Genomic DNA, 20398 nt, shown 5'->3' with positions numbered 1-20398 from the left:
GCGTTACTACTGGCTGACGTGTTTCAACCCGGAAAAGATTTTCGGGGCATTTTCAGGGCAGCACGTATGAGCGCTACGGCTAGCTTGCTTACACAGAAAGGCAAGAGAAAAGAAAGGAAGTCTGCGTCAGCATCTCTGGTGAGTACCATGCATTTTATTTATTAAGTGTTTACATTGATAAATACCGATTGTGAACTGCTACATTGCAATGTAGTTAGACGGATTGATAATTCATTCAACGCTAACACCTGTTGATGATTCTTGTAACTTTAATCATTGTGGAGATGACTCAAAGGTGTCAAACTGTAACAACAAACACAATACAACACTTTACAGGCTGTTGTTAATAAAATACAACAAAGTGCTATGCCCCACTACTGTGCTATGTGATAAACACAAGACTGAGCTAGCATGCTAACACGCTAAATGCTAACTCGAATGCTAATAGCCGGCGCTAGCTAGCTTTCTCAAATGCTAATTGTAAATAACAATAAATCATCGTGGAGATGACTCAAAGATGCAAAATTGTAACAAGCAACACTTTACACGCTGTCGTAAATAAAATACAACAAAATGCAACACCCCGCTAGTCGCTAACGCGTTAAATGCTATGTCAAATGCCAATCGCTAGCTATCTTAAAATGCTAATCGTAAGCAAACATTTTGGCTTCCTTCGGAGTACAAACTCACAGTAAATAAACTTCACAAATTTATACATATTACAGAACATTGACAATACACAGAGGTACAGGTTAAGCCTCAAGGAGCTACCAGCTCAACTTTATTTATAGAGCACTTTAAAAACAACCACACTTACACAGCGCTATACAGAAAATAAAAATGAGACATATTATACAAACACAGTTAAGACAATAAATGATAATATAAAAACAGCAAACACAATAAAAGACCAAAGCAACGCCACGTGTCGTGTTGAGTCGAAAGCCAAAGAATAAAAATGTCCTCCAAAAATTAGGCGAAAACTGTCTCTTTGAAGTTAGAGTGCTCTATTATGGTATCAAGCAAGTGCATCGCTAATAAGCTCCCAAAAATATGTCTGTTTTTCTACTAATTGCGATGGGAAAAAAAAATGGAGCAAATCCTGGCATAGCGTCGTTCACGTGAGAAAATTGTTCGAATAATATTTGCTCATGCAAATTGCGGTGAGCTGCTGGTGCTCAAAGCAAATCAAGTGCTGCTTTTTTATTCTCAACAAAGCCAACGCAAGTGTTTGCATTGTTGTGGCGCCATCGTGTGTGCGCGTGTGCGTGTGTTGCACCTGTTGCACGTCCGTCCTTGAGATTAGCGCCGTTGCCGCATACGTCCTTTGCTTTACGTTTCATAAACAGTTGCTTATATAAGTCATTTTCATTTGGATATTCAACAATCCGCACCATAGGGTTTGATGTCTTAGCTTCCCAGGACATGCTACATGCTATTTACAATATGTCAGCAGTAAAATGAAAACATATAATTGATATGTAATTAAGTGAGTAGGTCGCACGGCCGAGCAGCTGTCCCATGTCGCCGCAAAGTGTCGTTTTCTCTAGCGTAGAATTGTCACACTTAGCTAACCCTGGTAACATAACTTGATCTCGACCAATTCCCTTTTTTTAAGTCAGCAAAACATTTTTTACACATTAATATAACACAGGACAAAGATAATGACGTTCAAACACCTCCCCCCCCCCAAAAAATGGGCAAATATTGGCTAGTTTTGGCTATTTTTCTCTCAATTGTAAAGTTAAAGAAATACTGAATGACAAAATATTTTGAAACAGTCAAATGTTCTGTTTGTAATTCATATCGTTATAGTTTTAAGTGTGAAGGGACTAGAAAAATAGTTAAATCATTTTATAAATATATAAAATATAAAATAATCGGCTGATAAATTTTTCTGCCAAATTTTGAAATCGGCATTGGCCTTAAAAAAAAAAATCCATATCAGTCAGGCCCTGATTATAATCCAACTCAAAGTAAAACTACTCCTGCTTTGAAGTGTTTTCCTGGCCAAGGTTTGCCATTTCCACGCTAGTCAGGTTAGGATATCGTCCATTTTTTTTTTCAATTTTCTTATTTTGACGTGAATGGTGTTTCCGCGTTCCAGACATCGCATTAACACGAAAGTGTTGCATGTTTCCAAAATTGGACAAAAGTGTTTTTCGCAGGACAGCGACAATATGCTACATGCTAGCTTCATCTAGTAACTGCAAATGGTTTGACATTTGGGATCATCGTTTGGGGTACATACAAGGTTGCAACTAGAAATATCGGCAATTGTTTCAAAAATTAGATAGGGTGGGTGAGGTGAGGGGGCGGGGGGGTATGTCTGGGGAATTGAGGCTGTATGCTAAAGGGCTTGGTCCCTAAACCCGACAATAGCGAATGTTGACTGTATTCCCTTCCATTATTGGTTTCATTGTCAAACAGAGCCGTACAGATTGCCGCCCTCTCATCCAAACGCACAAGTGCGCCCTCCAAATTCCACGAGGGCTCGCCGTGCATTTGCATCCCATCAGCCTACAACCTCATTCAGCTCAATGCCGCCTGCTTTTCATCTGGAATGCCTTCAACCAGTGTGCGCAGCTTTTATTGAGAGAAACACAGGCTGGGCCAAAAGGAGGTGGACGCCAATTTTCTGGGAGGAATGACGGAACGAAGGAAGGGAAGGAGGGGGGGGGGGGGCTATGAAAGGAAGGAAGGCGGGAAGAAAGGAAACAAGGGAAGGATTAAGAAAGGATCAAGGAAGAAAGGAAAGGGCGAAGGATGTTTGAAATGAATGTAGGAAGGGAGAAAATGAAGGAATTAAATTAAGGAGCCAGAGGACCAAGGATGTATGAAAGGAAGGAAGGAGGCAAGGAGGGAAGGGTGAATGGAAGGAATGATAAAAGGATATATGACGGGAATGAAGGAAGGAAGGAAAAAAATGAAGGTTGTATTGAAGGAAGGAAGGAATGATGGATGAATTGGAAGGAAGTTAGTAAGGGTAGACGGATCGAAAGAAGGAAGGAGGGAGAGGAGCAAAGGTGTACGAAAGGAAAGAAAGAAATGAGGGAAAGAAAGATGGTTGGAGGAAGGAAAGAAGGAAGCAAGGATGGGAGAAAGAAAAGGAAGGAAGGAAGATGAAAGAAAAGGAAGGAAGATACAAGAAAGCAAGCAAGATGACCAATGAAGGAAAAAAGTAATACATGTTGGAAGAAAAGGATGGATGGAAGGAAGTTTGGTAGGGTGGATGGTTTGAAGGAATTAAAGGTGAAAAAGGAAGTAAGGGAGGAGACGACCAAGGGTGTATGGCAGGAGGGAAGGAAGGAAAGAAAACGAAGTGAATGAGAGATGATTGTATGAAGGAAAGACTGATGGAAGGAAGTATGGAAGTCAAGAAAGATTAAAGACAGGAAGGAAGGATGCAAGAAAGAAAAGGAAAGGAAGGAGAGGACCAAGGATGAAAGGAATGAAGGAAGAAATACTGGAAGAATAGAATGGAAAGGAAGGAAGGAGTGAATGAAAGATGATTGGATGAAGGAAAAAAGGAAGGGAGTGAAAGAAGGGAAGCAATGGCGAAAGATGATTGGAAGAGGGAAAGAAGGCAGGAAGGAAGGACGGAAGGAGGTAAAGGAAGGCAGGAAGATGCACGAAAGGAAGGACGGATGCAAGAATGAAAACAGAAGAGAGGAGAGGACCCTCGACGAAAGGAATTAGATCAAAGTAAGAAAGGATGAAAGGAAGAAAGTGAGAAAGGAAGGAAGGAAGGAAGGAAGGAGCTCACGGCCGCTTTTGGTCGCCATGCACACGCAACGCCGCACCTCACCGGAAAGCCGAGCCCTGGTTTCAAAGCCCAACCCCGACTCGTACGACAGCCCAACCTTTCGCTCGAAACCCGAACGACTCTCGAGGCGTTTCGCGAAACGCAATTGGACTGAGCAGATGCCACGAGTGTGCGCGAACGTGTGCCTGCAGCCAACGAACGGCACGCAGGCCGGCGTGCCCACGTCGGCCCCCACCCCAGCGGCTCCGTGTACAGTAGCGGTCGGGGGTCCATTGGGGGGCCAACGAGGCATGACTAACCGGGTTAAGGCCACACTTTCTCTGTCAGCGTCCCGCCGAGATAACTGCGCATTGAATGGCCTTGCGGGGGGCAGGGGGGGGGTCATCGGTGAAGGGGTCAATGTGCGAATGGGCGCGCACCGGCTCGTGACAAACAACAGCGCATCAATACGCCTCATCAAAACGTGGCTGCAAAATCATTTTTTGTTGTTGTTGTTGTTGTTGAAGTTTTCAGTTCAGTATTTTTGTTTGAACAAATGTTGTTTTATGGCAAATCGATACTAAATCAAATCCGCTCCCACTTTGGTGAGAAGCCCGGAGCTTAATATTATATTCGTACTGACTTTTTTTTCCATCTTCATTTTTAACATTTTAAGCTTTTTATTGTATATTTTTTAATTCCCCACTAACATTTTTTGTTTGAAATACTAAATATGACACAAAGTCATTTATTCGTCCCAAAAAATAATTTGTGAGAACACCGACCTAATTATGTTAATCAGTACTTTTATCATTTTTAATGCCTTCATTTAAAAAAAATTAATCAATTTTAAAACAAATGCTTGAATGTTGAGTGCATTTAATTTTGTACTCTATTGTCTTCTGAAAGAAAAAAAAAAATCCAATTCAATTAATTCAAATAGCCCGCAAAAATGAAGTTGATGAGAAAGATTTCCCAAAACATAATACAAACCAAGGATCAGTTCCTTCCTATTTCATTAAGTGTAATCCATTCAGTATTATTTTAATCAAATATATTCATTTAAAAAAAAAAAAAAAAAAAAATCTGAGCAAAATATTACAAACAGCTCCCGGTGTCAAAGAAGGACCATTTCCCATCGTTGTCCTTGAGCCACCGAAAAGTCTGAAAATGAATTTCACGTTTCAGAGTTTCACGTTGCTCTCGGGGGCCGCAAAGTGGCCCCCTCGTAAACCGAATCATAGGTTGCAGCACCCCAAAAAGGCCTTGAACGTTGCAAGACAATACGCAATCAAGATCGGCCAAAACGTGACAGCTTAATCGAGCCCTGCGCTTCGAGCGCCGTCGCGATCCCGAGCTGAGAAAAGGCACAAACGTCCATTTAACCCCCAGCCGGGACCACCCCCCAAGGTTCCGACTAAATAGAGTCCCGCACATTAGGACCTGTTGAGACTTAACATATTTTCTTCTGCAGCCTGCAGGGGATTAGCCGCGAGGGTGGCGGTGATATTTGCCCCCTCCCTGCCCAACCACTCCTCCTCCCTCCTCTTTTCTTAATGAAATATGTCATTAGGAGGAATTCATGTGACACAAAAGGGGCGACAGTCAAAAAAAAAAGAAAAAGAAAAAAAAAAGGTTGACTAATTATATAGTTTGCCCTGGCAGAGGCTGCAGGCAGGTGGCTGGTCCATCATGCAAATGGCTGCGCCGGCGCAATTAGCCTCTGGCAGCCGCCTCAATTAACAATTAGCTAACATGCAATTCTGCCGCGCGACGCCCCCGCCGTCTCCTTTTAGGCTCAATTGTCAGCGTGTATTTTTCAATTGCTCCGTAGGAGACGCGCTTTTCTTAATGTGGTCAATTTACAGGCTCAGTGAACGGAAGTCGACCGCATGGGGGGGAGGGAGGGGGGGGGGGTGGATAGCGGCGGTGGGCGAACGCTTCCCTTTACAAAAAAAGAACTTTTCTTCAAGTGTTTCAAAAGAGGAAGTTGAGTTAACTTTGAACTGCCGAAAATGAGGATCACAATTTGGCACCATCGAATGGATGAAACCGTGAAATGAAAAAAGACGGCGGTCCTCGAGGGTCACTGTACTGGATGTTTTCGATGTTTCCCCTCCTCCAACAACACCCGATTCAAATGATCGGCTCACCAGCGAGCTCTGCGGGAGCCTGATAACGATCCTGATCATTCCAATCGGGTCTGCTGGAGGAGTGGGAAACATCAAAAACATCCAGGAGAGTGGCCCTCGAGGACCAGAGTTGGACACCTGTGCTCTAAACGAGGGGGGAAATCACAATAAGCGGAGATGCATGCTTTTCAAAGGACAGAAAAAAAGTTAGAGTGGAATCTCTAAAGTTGAATGCCCTTGAAATTGTAATTTGATGAGAAATTTGGGAAAACGATGTCTTTAAAGCACAGGTGTCAAACTCCGGTCCTTGAGGGCCACTATCCTGCAAGATGTTTCCCTCCTCCAACACACCCGATTCAAATAATCAGCTCATCAGCACGCGCGCTGCTAACGATTCTGCTCATTCCGATTTAAAAAGTAAATGAAATATTTGGAGGTATTTGTTTTTTTCCTTAGCAATGTCACGTGGCAAAAAAACCCAAAACAAAACACAAAGTCGTTTGTATGCTAGCATGCCAGGGCCCGACGGGCACTTATATCGTGACCAACGGTTTAGCAGACCACCGCGGACCACATGCTGTGTCTTGAGGTTCTGCTTTTCTAACCCCTTCCACCGATCCCCCTCGCAGCCCTTTGCCTCGTCGCGGAGGGCCATCCGCGACACCCCCCCCCCCCACCCCCTCTCGGGCCCACCCACACGCTCTCATTATTCCCGCTGGCCTCCGACATGACACGGGAACAAAGTAGACATTAAGCGACATTAAAGCCGGGGATGGAAGTAATCAGGAAGCCGTTATCTCTTAATGAAGCCAAACACATGCGCCGCGATCCACACAGGCGCTAATCAATAGAGGGCCCCCCCCGGACAAAGAGGGAGGCGGGTTAGGGTAGGCCGGGGTCGCTCTCTGTGCCCCCTCCCCTCCCACAAATCAATTAGAATGCTTGTTTGCTCTGACAGTCTATTTCCATTAATTACGTGTTCATTAAAAGTCATTTGTCAAGACAACACTAAGAAGACCTGTCCTGTTCGGAGGGAAGATTACTGGATTAGAGGGGAGCTATAGGCTGCCTCAGAATTAACCCCCCCCCCTCGACCCCCCTCACTGGACAGCTCATTTTCATCACTTTTAGCTACCAAAGATTCCTGTTTTGTACTCAAAAATTTGAATAAGAATTATGGACGTATGTGGTGTTTATTATACATTGAAGATGATTGTTGTCGTTCAACGAAAACAAACGCCAAAAGAAAGAACATTTAGATTCAGACACGCTTCTTTTAGAGCTGGGGTGGGTGTCAAAGTATTTCTTGTCGCGGTCCACATTTGGAGTTCTTTTTTCAACCTTGGAGAGCCGTTATGACTGTGAAACCGAAAATGTTAATCATCTCCTCATATTCAGTGGCGGAGCTAGACATTTATCCTTGGGAGGGTGGGGAGGAGTGTGGGAGGGGGGTGGGGGGGTGCTTAGCGAAGCCAAGGCTATCTCAAGGGGTCTGCAAAACAAAAATTTGGAAACGTTATCAACAATCAACATCCATTTTTATGTTTGAATAAAATGTGACCAGGTGCATGTAAAACATTGGCAACAGAAGTTACAAATATACAGAAAAAAGATGTTTCAATCGCTCCAATGTTATCAATCATATCTCCCCCCCCCCCCCCCCCTGTCTTTTCATTTTGTACGCACCCTATCCCTGGCATCACTTAAGAGTCACACAATGTTATCAAATCTCCACTTTCAGCCTCAAAAATGTCCCGGAAAATAGACCAATGCAAATGATTGATTTAATATTCAAACTTTTCCAGCTAGTTGACGCACTGTGGGAGGATAAAGACCTGCCCAAATAACTGCCCACTCACAGTGCAGCCCACTTGATCTATTCCCCACAAAAACCCGGACACCCCTGAACTAAAAATTTTTTTGGGGTGATGTCATTTTCAGTTGACAGCATGTGACAAAATGGCCGCCCCCTGAGATGAATCAAAAGCGGTGGATTTTGCCACTTAATACGTATTCCACAAACACAATATTCATCAGAATATCACGTTTGTAAACAACTGAGATAATATGGTTGCACAAGTGTGCACACCCTCTTATAACTGGCGATGTGGCTGTGTTCAGAATGAACCAATCACGTTCAAGCTCATGTTAAATAGGAGGCAGCACACCTGCACACCATTCAAAGTGCCTCCGATGAACCCAAAATAAACTGTTCAAATGTTCTGGTAGGCTTTTCCTGACATCTTTGTCGTCACACCTTACAGTATAAGATGTGAAATGTTTTTACATCCCCTCTCCAAAATCTATATTTTTTTCAATTTGCTTCGTTCAATCAGTTCAAATTAATAGTGGGGGGAAAATTAAATGATTTATCTTAGTTTCGTCAGACATAAACACGACGCAGAAACAGCAATCGAACGGGGGTGTGTAGACTTTTGAAATCCCACCGCAAGAATATTTTATCCTGCAATGAAAGAAAGAGGAAATTCATCGCATCTGCATGCGAAAGGAGCCAAACTGCGCTGCTGTAAAGCTGTTTTACATCACCATGATCTGCATGTATGATGACTTTTTTTTTTTTTTTTTTTTTTGCAACTCTGAGAACAGTTGCTTTTACCAAAGGTCCCCTTGTTGGTTGCTATAGCATTCTCAAGCACCACTCTGCTCAATCCCCACCCCCACAACGACCTGCTCTGCACACTTGTAATAAATTATCCTCAAGTGAAGTGAAAGAATAAAATATATTGGTTCAAAAAGAAAAAAAAAAAAGAAAAAAAAAAAAGGAGCTGGACCGGCGCACTTTAGTGAATCACACCCTCGTAAACATTTTTGTGCGACGTGACCCCTTTGGCAGTCTTGTTGGATCTTTCTCATTTCAAGCCATCCCATTGCGTTGTCTGCTGTTACGCAATGTTTCGCGCAATCTTTAGGATGCGCCTCATGCCGAGCGTGAAGTGCAAACACATGCGAGGAGGGGGGGATGAGTGGGGGGGGGGGGGGGGCGGGGGCAGCGATTTGTTGATTAATTAAACATGGCTCCTCCAAAATATAGCCCCCCCCAACACCCCCCCCCCCCCCCCCACCCTCCCCTCACAATACGCTTGCGGCAAGTTTGCGGCAGTGTGAATCGCACTCCTCATTGCTGTCATCTTTGCCAAATTGAATGCAGATTGAAAATATATTTTCGGCTCTTGACTGGGCCTATTCACAGCCTGTTGAATCGACGGCGCGTCAATAAAAGACTCCGCCGTTTCGGAGCTTGGAGTGATTGCACGCGTGCACTTTGAGGAATGCTGTGCTAAATAGTTGAGCGTGGATTGAAGCAGCAAGTGTGCAACTTTCAAGTCATTTCATGCAAGGCTTTTCCGACTGGGAGTTTCAATGAGGGTGAGGAAACTATTTGGCAGCCATCAAATGTGTATAAATGTACACTTGATCAAAATTTGATGTGAATTTGAAGGGCATTGAAACTGCTGGTTTGAAAAGGAATACCGTGGGACCGCTCAGGTCCCGACATTTACAATTTAGGTCAATTGTAATTAGAGCCTAATATGGATTTTTTGAGGCTGATGACAATTGCTTTGCTGGCGGAATAAAATTCAGATTACCGATTAATCGATGGATTGAATAAAAAATATCGACAATGAATAAAATATTGGTCTCCAATTGCTTACAACAGTAAAGATATGACTTATACTCTGAACATTTGACAGTTTTACAATACTTTCTGCTTTAGTATTTGTTTACCAGAGAGGGAAAAATCCTCAAAAATCGGCCAATTTTTGAGGGGTGCGGTTGTTTGAATTTAATTATTAATTCGGTTCGATTCAGTGGGATTACGATTTCATTTGATATGAAACGGCTCTGTTCGAGAAGGCGCAAAGACTTTTTTGTTGCCATTTGACAGACCTTTGAATGAACTTGCCAGTTCTATAGCTATAGCTCTCCAATAAAAGACGATTTGATACGTATCTCGATGCAATTCAAAGTGGAACCATCCGATTCCATTCGATTCGGTGCACTCACATCTTTTGAATCAAAAGACGATTTGCCGCACTCTGAAAACGAATCAAAGCTATCTGAATTACGAAATAAAAACAAACTGTTGTAAAAAATCCCAAACTTACTGTGAGTTTTTTTATGTTGCCGTCAACACATACACTCTGTATCAAAAAACTAACACTAAAACTAATCTGGATATTTTTGAAAAAAATCAAAGCAAAGGAAAGTAACAAACCCACTCTAAAAACTCATCAAAACTAACTGAATATTATTATTATTATTTTTTTAAACAGATGGTACCAATCTGCAAATAACGTGAAGCGCCCGACTGAAAATGTGTCGGCTGTTCATGGAGCTGAGGGACAGCTTTGCAAATTAGTAAATGTGGCCTACAGATCCATGTCTTCATGCTCCTGCGGGCTAGCAGCACCACCCAAGATCGGTCGTCTGGCAAGAAATCAATAGTGGGGGGAGCGGGGGGGGGGTGGTGGTGGTGGAGGTGGGTGGGTGGGGGGGTTCTAATCATCTGTACATTTACCATCACAATCAACAATCAAAGCCAGGACCCGCACCTTTCTTTTGGGGGGCCTCCTGAGCGCAACAATTTCCCGGCTGACTGTGAAAAGGCAGCGGCAAATTAGAAGGCTCGGATCCCGTGAGCGGCGCCTAATGGCTCTGATTTGTGAACTGCTAAACGAGGTTATGTAAATGAGGCTGAATGGAGGCAGCGGGACCCCAGGTGACAGGTGCAGGCGCTTTTTTTGAAAAGATACATTTAAAAAAAAAAAAAAAAAAAAAAAAAAGAAAGGAAAGGTGGGGGGCAGGATGGGTGTCACCAAATCAAGAAGGAAGCTGCAGCTAAATGTGATCTGCCAGACACATTGCAATGTGAGACTTTTCTCCTTCAAATCACAAAATTTGGAGATACTTGATTTTTATCGGAGAGTTGTTTCTTTTTCTGTCCAGCAAAAAGCATGTATTTACAATTTTTTTTTTTCATGAAACAAGACATTTTTATTTTGTTGTTTTTGTTTTTAAAAAAAGAGAGATACAGTACATACATTTTTTGAGCAGGTAATTATCCACATTTCCATGTCCAACGCCCCCCCCGAAACACAAACAAAATATATATTTTTGTTGTTTTGTTTTTTTAATGTAGATATTTTGATTTGATTGGATAATTGTTGTTTTTTACGAAAATATTTTTTAAACACATTTTTATTTTATTTGTAATTCTGATTTTTTTTTTGATTACAAATCGTTGATCCTTTCCACCATTTTTTTTTTAACAGTATAGTATAACGGCAATAATAAATACATCGTTTGGATGTACTTTTAGTACTTTTAACTTTTAAACACTTTAACTTTGTCTTTTTGATTGAGACATCAGAAACACTTTATCTCACAGGTAGGCAAATTAAATGAGCATTTTTTGTTCTGCTTAGTAACTTCTCACTGTGTGGGAACATTGGAAGTATATCGGCTCCGTGTGTCAAACCATGTCAAGTGTTACAGTTCCGCTCCCGTTTCGGTGGTGGGGGTCGAATGCAGACAAATGAAACCAAGGCAAGGGACTTGTCTTCAGACCCCTTTTTCCTAAAATGATTAACCCATCGAGAGAGCTTATATGAGGCGCGTGAGTGGCGCTTTCTCGTTTGCCAGCAACTGTCATTTTCCTGTTGTTGTCCTCATCAGTCTCTCTCGCCATTATGTGAAAAGACGGCAAAATGAATAGAGCAGGGAGATTTTCCCACAGTCACTCAACGTGTGCACGTACACACACACACAAATCACCATTGTGGCCTGCAATGGCCCTGCTGCACAGGCCGCTCTGCACTCAACAACAATGTTCTCATTAGAGGATGACTATTCTTTATTGTGAGTGATCAAGTGCAATGTTAACCGTTAAGCATGTCATTTTGACCAGGGTTTTATAATCCTTAACTACGCTATGTTTTTTTTTTTCATTTAGTAGTTGTTACGCTAATGCAATTAACACATGCTGAATGTATGAATGTCTTTTTCTTTACATTTCAAAGCGTTATTTACAGTTGTTGTGAAGGGACAAATGAGGTGTATTCAAAATATGGTTTAAAATCGGAAAATGAAACAAATTAATCAACACGGTGACTAATTAAGAACTACAAACACTTTTGAAGTGTTTACAAACAAAATGTACTCAATGAACTCAATGTACTAAAAAAAAGGAAAAAAAAGAATTATGGGCAAATTAGGATGTAAAGATTTGAGAAAGTTCCGCCCACACTGTGATGCACATGTCCCTCTTGACTTCCTGTATTTCAACCAATCGGGGCAAACGAGAATTGCACAGACGGAAATGGTCAAAAATTGCAAATAAAAATATTTAGTGGCTCATTATGAATTTAAAAATACGTTGGATTGTTTGAAAACAACATTTACAGAAAACAAAATACTTTTAGAAACAAATTGGGTCATAGATAACATTACACACCAAACGTGAAAGAGTGCGTTTGTGTGCGCGTGTGTTTTGACTCCGCACACACTGTGACGCGTACACTTGCTCCATCATTTCCTCTCTTGCATCCAATCAGCGAGCACGTCGACTGTCGAGTCTCGACGTTGAGCCACAATGGCGGAAACAATGAAGCCGAACGGGGAGAGTTTTCCTGCCGCGAAAGAGCCCTCCAGTCCCAAATTGTCCAGCTACTCGGGCTGCGTGAGTGTCCTACTCAAGCTCCTGGCCGACTTCGTGACAGAGGTTGGTTCGGCGTTTGTTTTCGTGGCGTTTTAAGCGCGGAAACCAGCCAAGTTGGTGTTCTTTGCTAGCTCACATGCTAAGGCTCGCAGCTGCAGTTCGGCACCAGTCGCTGCAAAACATTTTAGAGGGCTTCAGCTAGTAGAAAGATAATCGCTTGAAAATGGTTGCCCTCAAATAGTTGTCGTTTGTTTCACAACGTCTTCTAGTAAACGTGTTCAGTGTTCACACGTCCTATCAGAGGTAAAACCTATTTACAATGAGTCCGTGTTTAACTTAGATGCCTTGCTGAGCAGGTTGGCCCCTTGTTGTCATTCGTCAGCCTGTCTGCCATATTGGATGGGGCAGCTAGCTCCAAACATAAACTAATGCAAGTACATGGACTGAGCTCCATAAAGCGACAACCTACGTTGTGCACAAAATCAAATGTTCATAAATGATTACGCCTTATATATTTTTGGAAAAGACAAACACCAAACTTACGTATTATTGTTTTTCATGTTTCATAACAGAGCAACTAAGTGTTTTTTGTTTGTTTGTTTTTTTAGGTAATTTTAGTTTGTCAGGCAGAGGGTTGTTTTTTTTTCGTGGCACTAGAAGCACAGCTAATGATATTTTTATATATGTAGTGGCTTATGTATAAAGTAATAAAACATTAGTGTGTGTGTTTGTTGAATCAACGATATTTGGAAAAGACATTAGACAAAAATGTATTGAAAATACATAATTATCAGAGTAAATATACTACTATGTATGCTCACAGAAATGAGAAACTGCTAATTTTTAGAAAGCAATATTAGGTTAAGGCTTCTGATTGACAGACGTTTTGATTTATAAAGAAAAACAAATCTCAAGTGGGCGATGCTCACTGCAGTTATTTGAGGCAAAGTCACTTTTTGAAGAAATACTGTACGATGCAAAAATAGTTTTTAATTAGTTTTGTGTCTCAGCTCGAGTTAGGTGACGCCGTTTTGAGGATGGACATCAACATGGATGCCTTGAGTCCTCAGTCGTCGGACGCCGTTCACGCTTACAACTGTCTACAGCGGCACATCACGAAGCTACAGGTAGACTACATGCTGGTTATCTCGTATCAATCCTTGTGCCCTCCATTGGGATTTTTGTTCATTTTTTAGGGCTTTGGTGGTGAGACTTGCATGCTAAAGACTAACAACAAAACTGATTTGACTGAATTATTATTATGTACCGTATTTACTGCAGTTCCAAACAATTTTTGGGCCAAAAATGCTTGATTGACTCTCATTTTCACCTCTCTGTCATTACCGTATAAATGCCTGCGTTCCCTAATACAGTTTCCCCCCCCCCCCCCCCCCCGCAAGCTTTATTGAACCAAGTCACCCATTATAGCTTAGAAAAACCTCACGGCAAAGCACCAAGGAAAAGTGCCATAAAAAAGTGAGAATAGTGAAATAATGATGATCTCATGTCACTAGACTAACAAATGGACTCACTCAGTCGGAAATCTGGGCCTGTTTAATTGATCAAAATACTAAGTATACTGTAGAAAGCCATGACTTCTACTCGAATTCTGTTGTATGAATGGCAACAGGTGCCTTCTGCCGTCTAATGAAATCATTCCGCCTGTCACGACGCTGGCATGGACAGATGAAGAACAATTTTTAAGTAATGAATAAGTATAACCACAATTTTTTTTTAAATTGACAAATTAAGTGAAATTTGATCATTTCCATTGGCATGCTGGTTGGGAATGAAATTTCACTTAATTTGCCACTGGAAATGATTCAATTCTGCAAGATTTGTGAGAAATTTAATTAGAATAAAAAATATTCTCTTAATTGGTCCGAACATTACTTATTTACTCCAAATGTATCTTTGTTCATCTGTCTATAACACAGAGTTGACAGGCAGAAGAAATGAAAAGCTCCCCCACTTGATGCAACTAATCAGTGTATCCAATTTTTGACATTTTTGTTTGATGGTGTGCCGTGAGGAAAAAAAAAATAAAATAAATAAATAAAACGGAATATGTGCCTTGAGTCAAAAAAAAAAAGGTTGAGGAAACAGAGCTGTAATGTCAGCATTTCATTTAGAAGAATAGTAGCAAGAGTTGACATTTTTAGCGTTTTCCACCAGATTCCGCGGTTTCCCCTTTGTAGACTGACTCATGTATTTTTTTTTTTTAGAATGCCAGAGAAATTGAAAACTGTTTAGATATTGTCCAAGCACTTCAGGATGTTGTCACGTGCTCCAGGCCATGTCCGACAGCCTCAAAGCGCTGGCCGAGGCTCCAAGCGGCGCGCCATCGGAGAGCGAGAAGGAGACTCCGCGCGACGCCGCGTCCTCGTCTGCCCTCGGGCGGGCCTCGTCAACGCCTCCGCTCCCCAGCGCGTCGGACGCGGCCGATGACGTCTTGGTGCAAATCCGCGCCGGCAAGTCTGAGGTGGGCCACGCTTATGAATAATCATCACGTCATTAAAGGGCTCGTCGCGGGCCGGAGAATCGGGAGAGGGGAGCAGGGCGGCAAAAGGGTGGGTGGGGGAGGAGGTGGGGCGGGGCGCGGGTCCTTTAGCGGCGCGGTCGGCCGCGAGAGCCGGCGTCGCTTGGAGGGCTTTGAGAGCGGGGCCTGGTCCTTGATGGATTATGAAGTGGATGCTCATTACTCTCAGATTGGATGTGGATGGAGGACAAGAGGCCCCATTCTGTTGTGCATTTATTTTGGTAGCCAAGCAAACAGTATTCATATTCCATCATGCCACGCGGGCTGGCCCCTGTTACGTGCCTACCTGGAATCGCAATTGTCATTCCACATCATGTAAATTGCAACGCCCACCAAACCAAGCGAACGCCCCCGCCCCTCGCCCCCGTTTGCCTCGTTACATTCTCATCACAGCGGCAGCGCAATTTTGCTCGGCGGATGCCCTTCAATGGCCGATCAATCCATCGCCTGTCATTACGCGTGTCGTCCCTCCAGATCGAGCGCAGGATATCTGCATTTATGGCGCGCAAGCAGATGGAGATCAATGAAAACAACGTGCGGGAGTTCTGCAACGTGATCGACTGCAATCAGGGTGAGCGAGGCGGCTGTGGGGGGGGCGGGGGGGGGGTGTGGGAGGGGAGGGGGGGATTGAATGTGTCGGGGTGTGGAGTGGGAGCCTGCGCACAGATTGCCAATGTTTGGGAGAGAGCTGATTTCCAGCGGCCGAGAGGTCAGGCTGAACTGAGCTGGAGTAGCTAACGGCCTCCAAAAAACACGGCAGCGGTGATGTTATTGTGTTTTTATTCATGTGATTTTATACGGCGCATTTGTTCTTGTTCAGCAGAGGACAGCTGCGCCAGAACAGACGCTGTGTTCACGCCGTATCCCGGATTTAAAAGCCACGTGAAAGGTGGGACTGGAACATAAAATATCAATCATGGCACATTTGCCGCCCGGTGGAATCACTGGTTTGTTCAGAAACAATTTGTCCCATAGGAATCCTTTTTCACAGTCCAAAGTCAAAATGTGGCCATCAGAAAACCTTGATGAACTGGACGTGCAATGTTTTAAAGTAAAAAAAAAAAAAAAAAAAAAAAAAAAAAAAAAAGGGACAACAATAAGGTACATTCTCAACAAATCACAAAACAATAATTTAAAGACTTGGATATGAACGTCTGTTTTTACGTATTTTCTTGACATTCTTTTTATAAGTGTGAAAAGAAGTGGACGCCTTTAAAAATGAATTGTAAAAAACGGATGAAACATGCAACTATAATGATGAAGGCAAAACAAGTGATTCGTGCTATCGCTCATTTTAAAAAAAAAAAAAACATTCCCGTAAAACGATGTCAACCACTCTTAACTCTTTCAGTGCCAGACATTTTCAGACAGTCTTTTACCTTAATTGAAAAAAATATGTATAATTAAGTTCCTGGGATTGAATGGCTGGACTGCGAAAACAAATGGTAAAAAATAAAATTCAATGCGCAACTACACTATACTGACAAAGGCAAAACAATGGCGATCAATGTAAAAGAAGTTCACTACTATTATTAAAATGCCACAAACAAAACAACATTTTTATATACCGGTCAATTAAGAAATCTCAATGCAGAGTCATTGCGCCTTACCCATCTGGTTTTAAACATTGTTGCGCGTGAAACAAGCGTGAAAAGAAATTCACGACGCTTACAAAGAAAACTTGCAACCTTACTGATGAAGTTCAAATATATAAGACTCGATTTTGACTTTTTAAAAAAAAAAAAATTGTTTGTCACAGTCACGCGAGTGGTGAACACGCACGGGCCTCAGACCCGCACCGGAGGCCAAGGAGAAGCTGGAGATCAGGCGCGAGGCCTGGCTACACAAAACTGCGGCAACTCGGCCATTGAGGAACGCCTCAACAACATCGAGACTCACCTCAAACTCCCGTCAGGTAACGGGAAGGAACGCCTTTTGACGACTGGAATTCTTTGGAATGTGACAACAAAGGGTTTGAACAATCTGTGATTTTTTTTGTTTGTTTTGTTTTTGTTTGTTGTTCTTTTTCCGGGCTCTCGTTCATAGATATTGCCATTCAAGGACGGCACAAAACTGCTGAACAGCAAACCGACATTAAGTGCAAGAACTCAGTTTGTGCAAAACAATTTTTTCCGTTTTGACATTGAAAAAAAAACAACCTTGCAGAGCTGTGAATTTGCAGGTTCTGAGCGGCTAGTATTTCGGGGTCACCTATAGTAGAGGAACCATGTTTTTGTTCTACGGAAACATCTGTGAGCAAGTGAATTCTTGAATGGCAATTTGAGGCTTTAATGTGTCATTTTGGATGCTTTTGGGCAGCGGGCCCGGTTCCCGTGAGTGTCTACCAGAGGCTCAAGAAGCTGGAGGACCGCATCCTGCAGTTGGAGGGACTTTCGCCAGAGTACTTCCAGTCCACGGTGAGGACACACACACACACACACACGCACGCGCGTTATTTCACCAGAACTAGACCGCATAGTGAAAGCTGTAAGTGGCTAATTGAAGTCGCTAGCTTGTTCCACAGCCGCTGCTAGTAGCAAAGTCACCCGTGAGGCGCCATTAGCCGCCTCTGGTAAAAATGAAGCCTCCAGCAGAGGATTTTTTTTTTTTTTTTTAGCTGGCGGAGGGAAGAGTGTGAAGAAAAAATTGGCCGGCAGGTCGCCTCGATGGCGAAGAAGGAGAGGTGTCATGTCACCGGCCATTGTGTGGGCCTACATTTAAGGCGATAACGGGACTCGAGTCACATGACTCAATGCAGACTTCAGAAGTCAGTTTTGGGATTTGGGACATGCTAGGCTAAAACTTAGGAATTATTCAAGGTTCAGGGTTCATCTAGGTAAGGGCCGGGCAATTAATCGAAATGTAATCGTGATTCCGACTTTGGTTTCTCCGCCATCTTGAAAACATCAAAGAAAAAAACGATTCATCTGCCAACCGTCGCAGAGGATTGGGCATGAGGTTATGATGGTCGTTTTGGATGTTGAATAAATGCAAAGTTTTGAAATCAATCAATCGTTTCTATTGATCGGGATTTCCATACCAATCCAGCAACGAGGAGAAAACACTGAGGAATTGTCAGTTATACGCCCGATATTTTTGGGACTGTACCGTCAAAAGCAAATAAGCAGAATGTGACGTGGCTCGGCGAAAGAAGTGGGTCCATCCTGTGCGCGTGTGCGCGCAGCGACGGCGTTTTCAAAGTGTGCTCGAGATGAGCCGCATCATGTCTCTTGATGCCGCCATCGCTCAGCGCAGCACAGCATGCAGCGCTCTTGAGCCGCTTTTTGACTCGCTGCATGTTTGTGCGGGCGCACATGTCGAGTGTTTCTGAATAAACCGATGGGGACTTTTCTACTCCCAAGTACCACTTTTTTTTTTTTTTCGGGGCGGGGGGGCTGGGGGGGGGTGAAATGTGTTTTGGGGGTGTTGCTCAAACGGCCGTACACGGGTTGCCCTGCAAAAATATCAAAGTTGGCACTAAAATGAAGTGATTGCTCCCCCCAAAAATTAGAGGGAGTCCTTTTTCCGCGACGTCAGTCAGAAAAGGGCCTTCTCCAGACTTAAACCTCGTAGAGCACGCATTTGACCTGTTTAAGAGGAAACTCTTAGGGAGTAGCCCCCCCCAAAAACAAATCCATTTAAGACCGTCCCAAAAGTGACTTTTCGAGGTTAAGAACGGCATCCTCAAGGGAAAAGTTTGCTAATCACGGAGGTGTGTACTTCTCTGTAGAACCTGGCACACAAGAGACCCAAGACGTCACCCGCTCAGGTACGGCCGTGGATTCAAATGTTTTTCTTCTCTTTTCTTCGTTTGAACCTTTGCGTCTCCTGGCTGCGCGGCTGACTTTGCTCTTGACGTTGCCCTTCAGGCCTGCAGTTTGACCGAGCTGGATGAGAAGATTAGCGCCGTCCAAGCAGCCCTGCTGAAGAAGGCCAACGAGTTTGGGCGCGCATACGGACCCGAGTACCCTCTTTGACCTGATTGGGCGCAATTGCGAGGTTAGGTGTCGAGATGCGCCGAAATGACACTTCCGATAACGAGGAAAGCGGGGGCAGTCGCTGGCAAATAACTTTTGGACAAAAAAATGTCGGCTGAAAATGTTCAGTTGCCCAATTTTCTCCGGTGCATCCCCGGTTAGGTGTAATGCTCCCTGTGTAAATAAAAGTACATTTAGCGCTTAAAACATTGGCCTTGTGGGTAATTTTTAATTGAATTGAGCTTCACTGATAATTTTTCCATTGTCTCCGTTAGCCATGCTACATGCGATCTACTTTAGCATCGAAGCTGCCTAACTTGAGCAGCGTAGTTTTTTTTTAATAGATTTTATTCGTCATTCCCATGCTAGTCATTAGCTTAGCGTGTGCTACATGCTATATTGTACGTTAGAATGGAGTAAGCAGCTAGATATGTTCCTATGTTGAGGTAAGTTCTTTTTCCGGTTGTAATTCATTGTTGCCATTGCTTTTTGTTGTTGTACATCCATTTCATTAGCATCATTGCTGCCTATGTCGTGGTAACTTCCGTTTTCAATTGTAAAAAAAAATCGCCTTTCTCTATTGTTGTTGTTGATTTTAGCTTAGCATATCGTCGCTGTCCTGTGAAAAACACTTATCTCCAATTTTGGAAACTTTTTTTAATTTTCACTTAAATGCGACGTCTGTAACGCGTTTTTCGTGATTCATGTAAAAATAAGAAAATGAAATAAAATGGAGATAAGTGTTTTTCACATGACAGCGACGGAATGCTACATGCTACATGCTACATCAGCTTCAGAAAGCAGGTCAGCCGCGACCGGTCGTTACCTGAGCCCTGAGCAGTTGTGATGTCATTTTCAGTCGACAAAAGTGACAAAATGGCCGCCGCCAGAGATGGCTAAAAACGGGTGGAAAAAAAAATAGTACCAGTCTATAGGCCGGTCCGCCTCTAATTTTAAACGGGCGATTCCGACTAAACTTTCACTAGCACTCCCTGGTTAAAGCATAATTATGCTAGATGCTATTTTTGTGAGCATATGCTTGGTCAAATGACGTCTTTGGTGTGCGTAATTGATGTGAAATGAATTGTACTGCGCAACCTGAAGTTTTCCTGCCTCTAAGTCTTATTTTGACACGCACAAAAAAAAAAAAAAACAACAGCTTGAAATCAGTGTTGCTGGTTGTCAGCCATTTGTCTAATAGACAAGCAGACAAATCAAACAACCTGCTATCCGCGAGAGTGCGCACGTGCGTGCCTGCGTGCGCGCGCGCGCCGCGGCGCGTAATTGGGAGGAAGCTGAGCGAGGGCACCTGATTTCTTTGCCCGA

At 43.1% G+C, this 20398-nt stretch overlaps 1 protein-coding gene across 5 annotated transcripts; it reads left to right on the top strand.

The window, feature by feature from the left end:
* On the top strand, window positions 1-20175 carry mbip (MAP3K12 binding inhibitory protein 1). Of its 5 annotated transcripts, none has more exons than XM_086050058.1 (10): window positions 1-138; window positions 12453-12619; window positions 13567-13683; window positions 14850-15038; window positions 15570-15666; window positions 15919-15984; window positions 16855-17010; window positions 17415-17512; window positions 18826-18864; window positions 18965-20175. In XM_086050058.1, the coding sequence occupies exons 2-10, from the start codon at window positions 12491-12493 to the stop codon at window positions 19070-19072; spliced, it is 999 nt and encodes a 332-aa protein (XP_085906184.1). In that variant the 5' UTR covers window positions 1-138; window positions 12453-12490; the 3' UTR covers window positions 19073-20175. The 5 variants fall into 5 exon arrangements, with proteins under 5 accessions (XP_085906184.1, XP_085906182.1, XP_085906181.1 ...); XM_086050056.1 differs by having other exon boundaries at window positions 15916-15984; XM_086050057.1 differs by lacking the exon at window positions 1-138 and adding an exon at window positions 10400-10767 and having other exon boundaries at window positions 15916-15984.
* The last annotated feature ends 223 nt before the right edge of the window (window positions 20176-20398 follow it).

The sequence above is a fragment of the Filicampus tigris genome, chromosome 13, assembly GCF_054856515.1.
Source record: "Filicampus tigris isolate MCC_2025a chromosome 13, RoL_Ftig_1.0, whole genome shotgun sequence".
Lineage (NCBI taxonomy): Eukaryota > Metazoa > Chordata > Actinopteri > Syngnathiformes > Syngnathidae > Filicampus > Filicampus tigris.
The sequence above is the reverse complement of the archived record's forward strand: the minus strand, read 5'-3'. Positions and strand labels throughout refer to the sequence as shown.

What these genes read in the sequence shown, in the direction of transcription:
- mbip (XM_086050056.1), top strand. Translation starts at nt 12,491, where the DNA reads ATGGCGGAAACAATGAAGCCGAACGGGGAGAGTTTTCCTGCCGCGAAA. An exon ending in TCCGCGCCGGCAAGTCTGAG is followed by an intron (nt 15,039 to 15,569) that starts GTGGGCCACGCT and finishes TCGTCCCTCCAG; the next exon opens with ATCGAGCGCAGGATATCTGC. An exon ending in CAGAGTACTTCCAGTCCACG is followed by an intron (nt 17,513 to 18,825) that starts GTGAGGACACAC and finishes ACTTCTCTGTAG; the next exon opens with AACCTGGCACACAAGAGACC.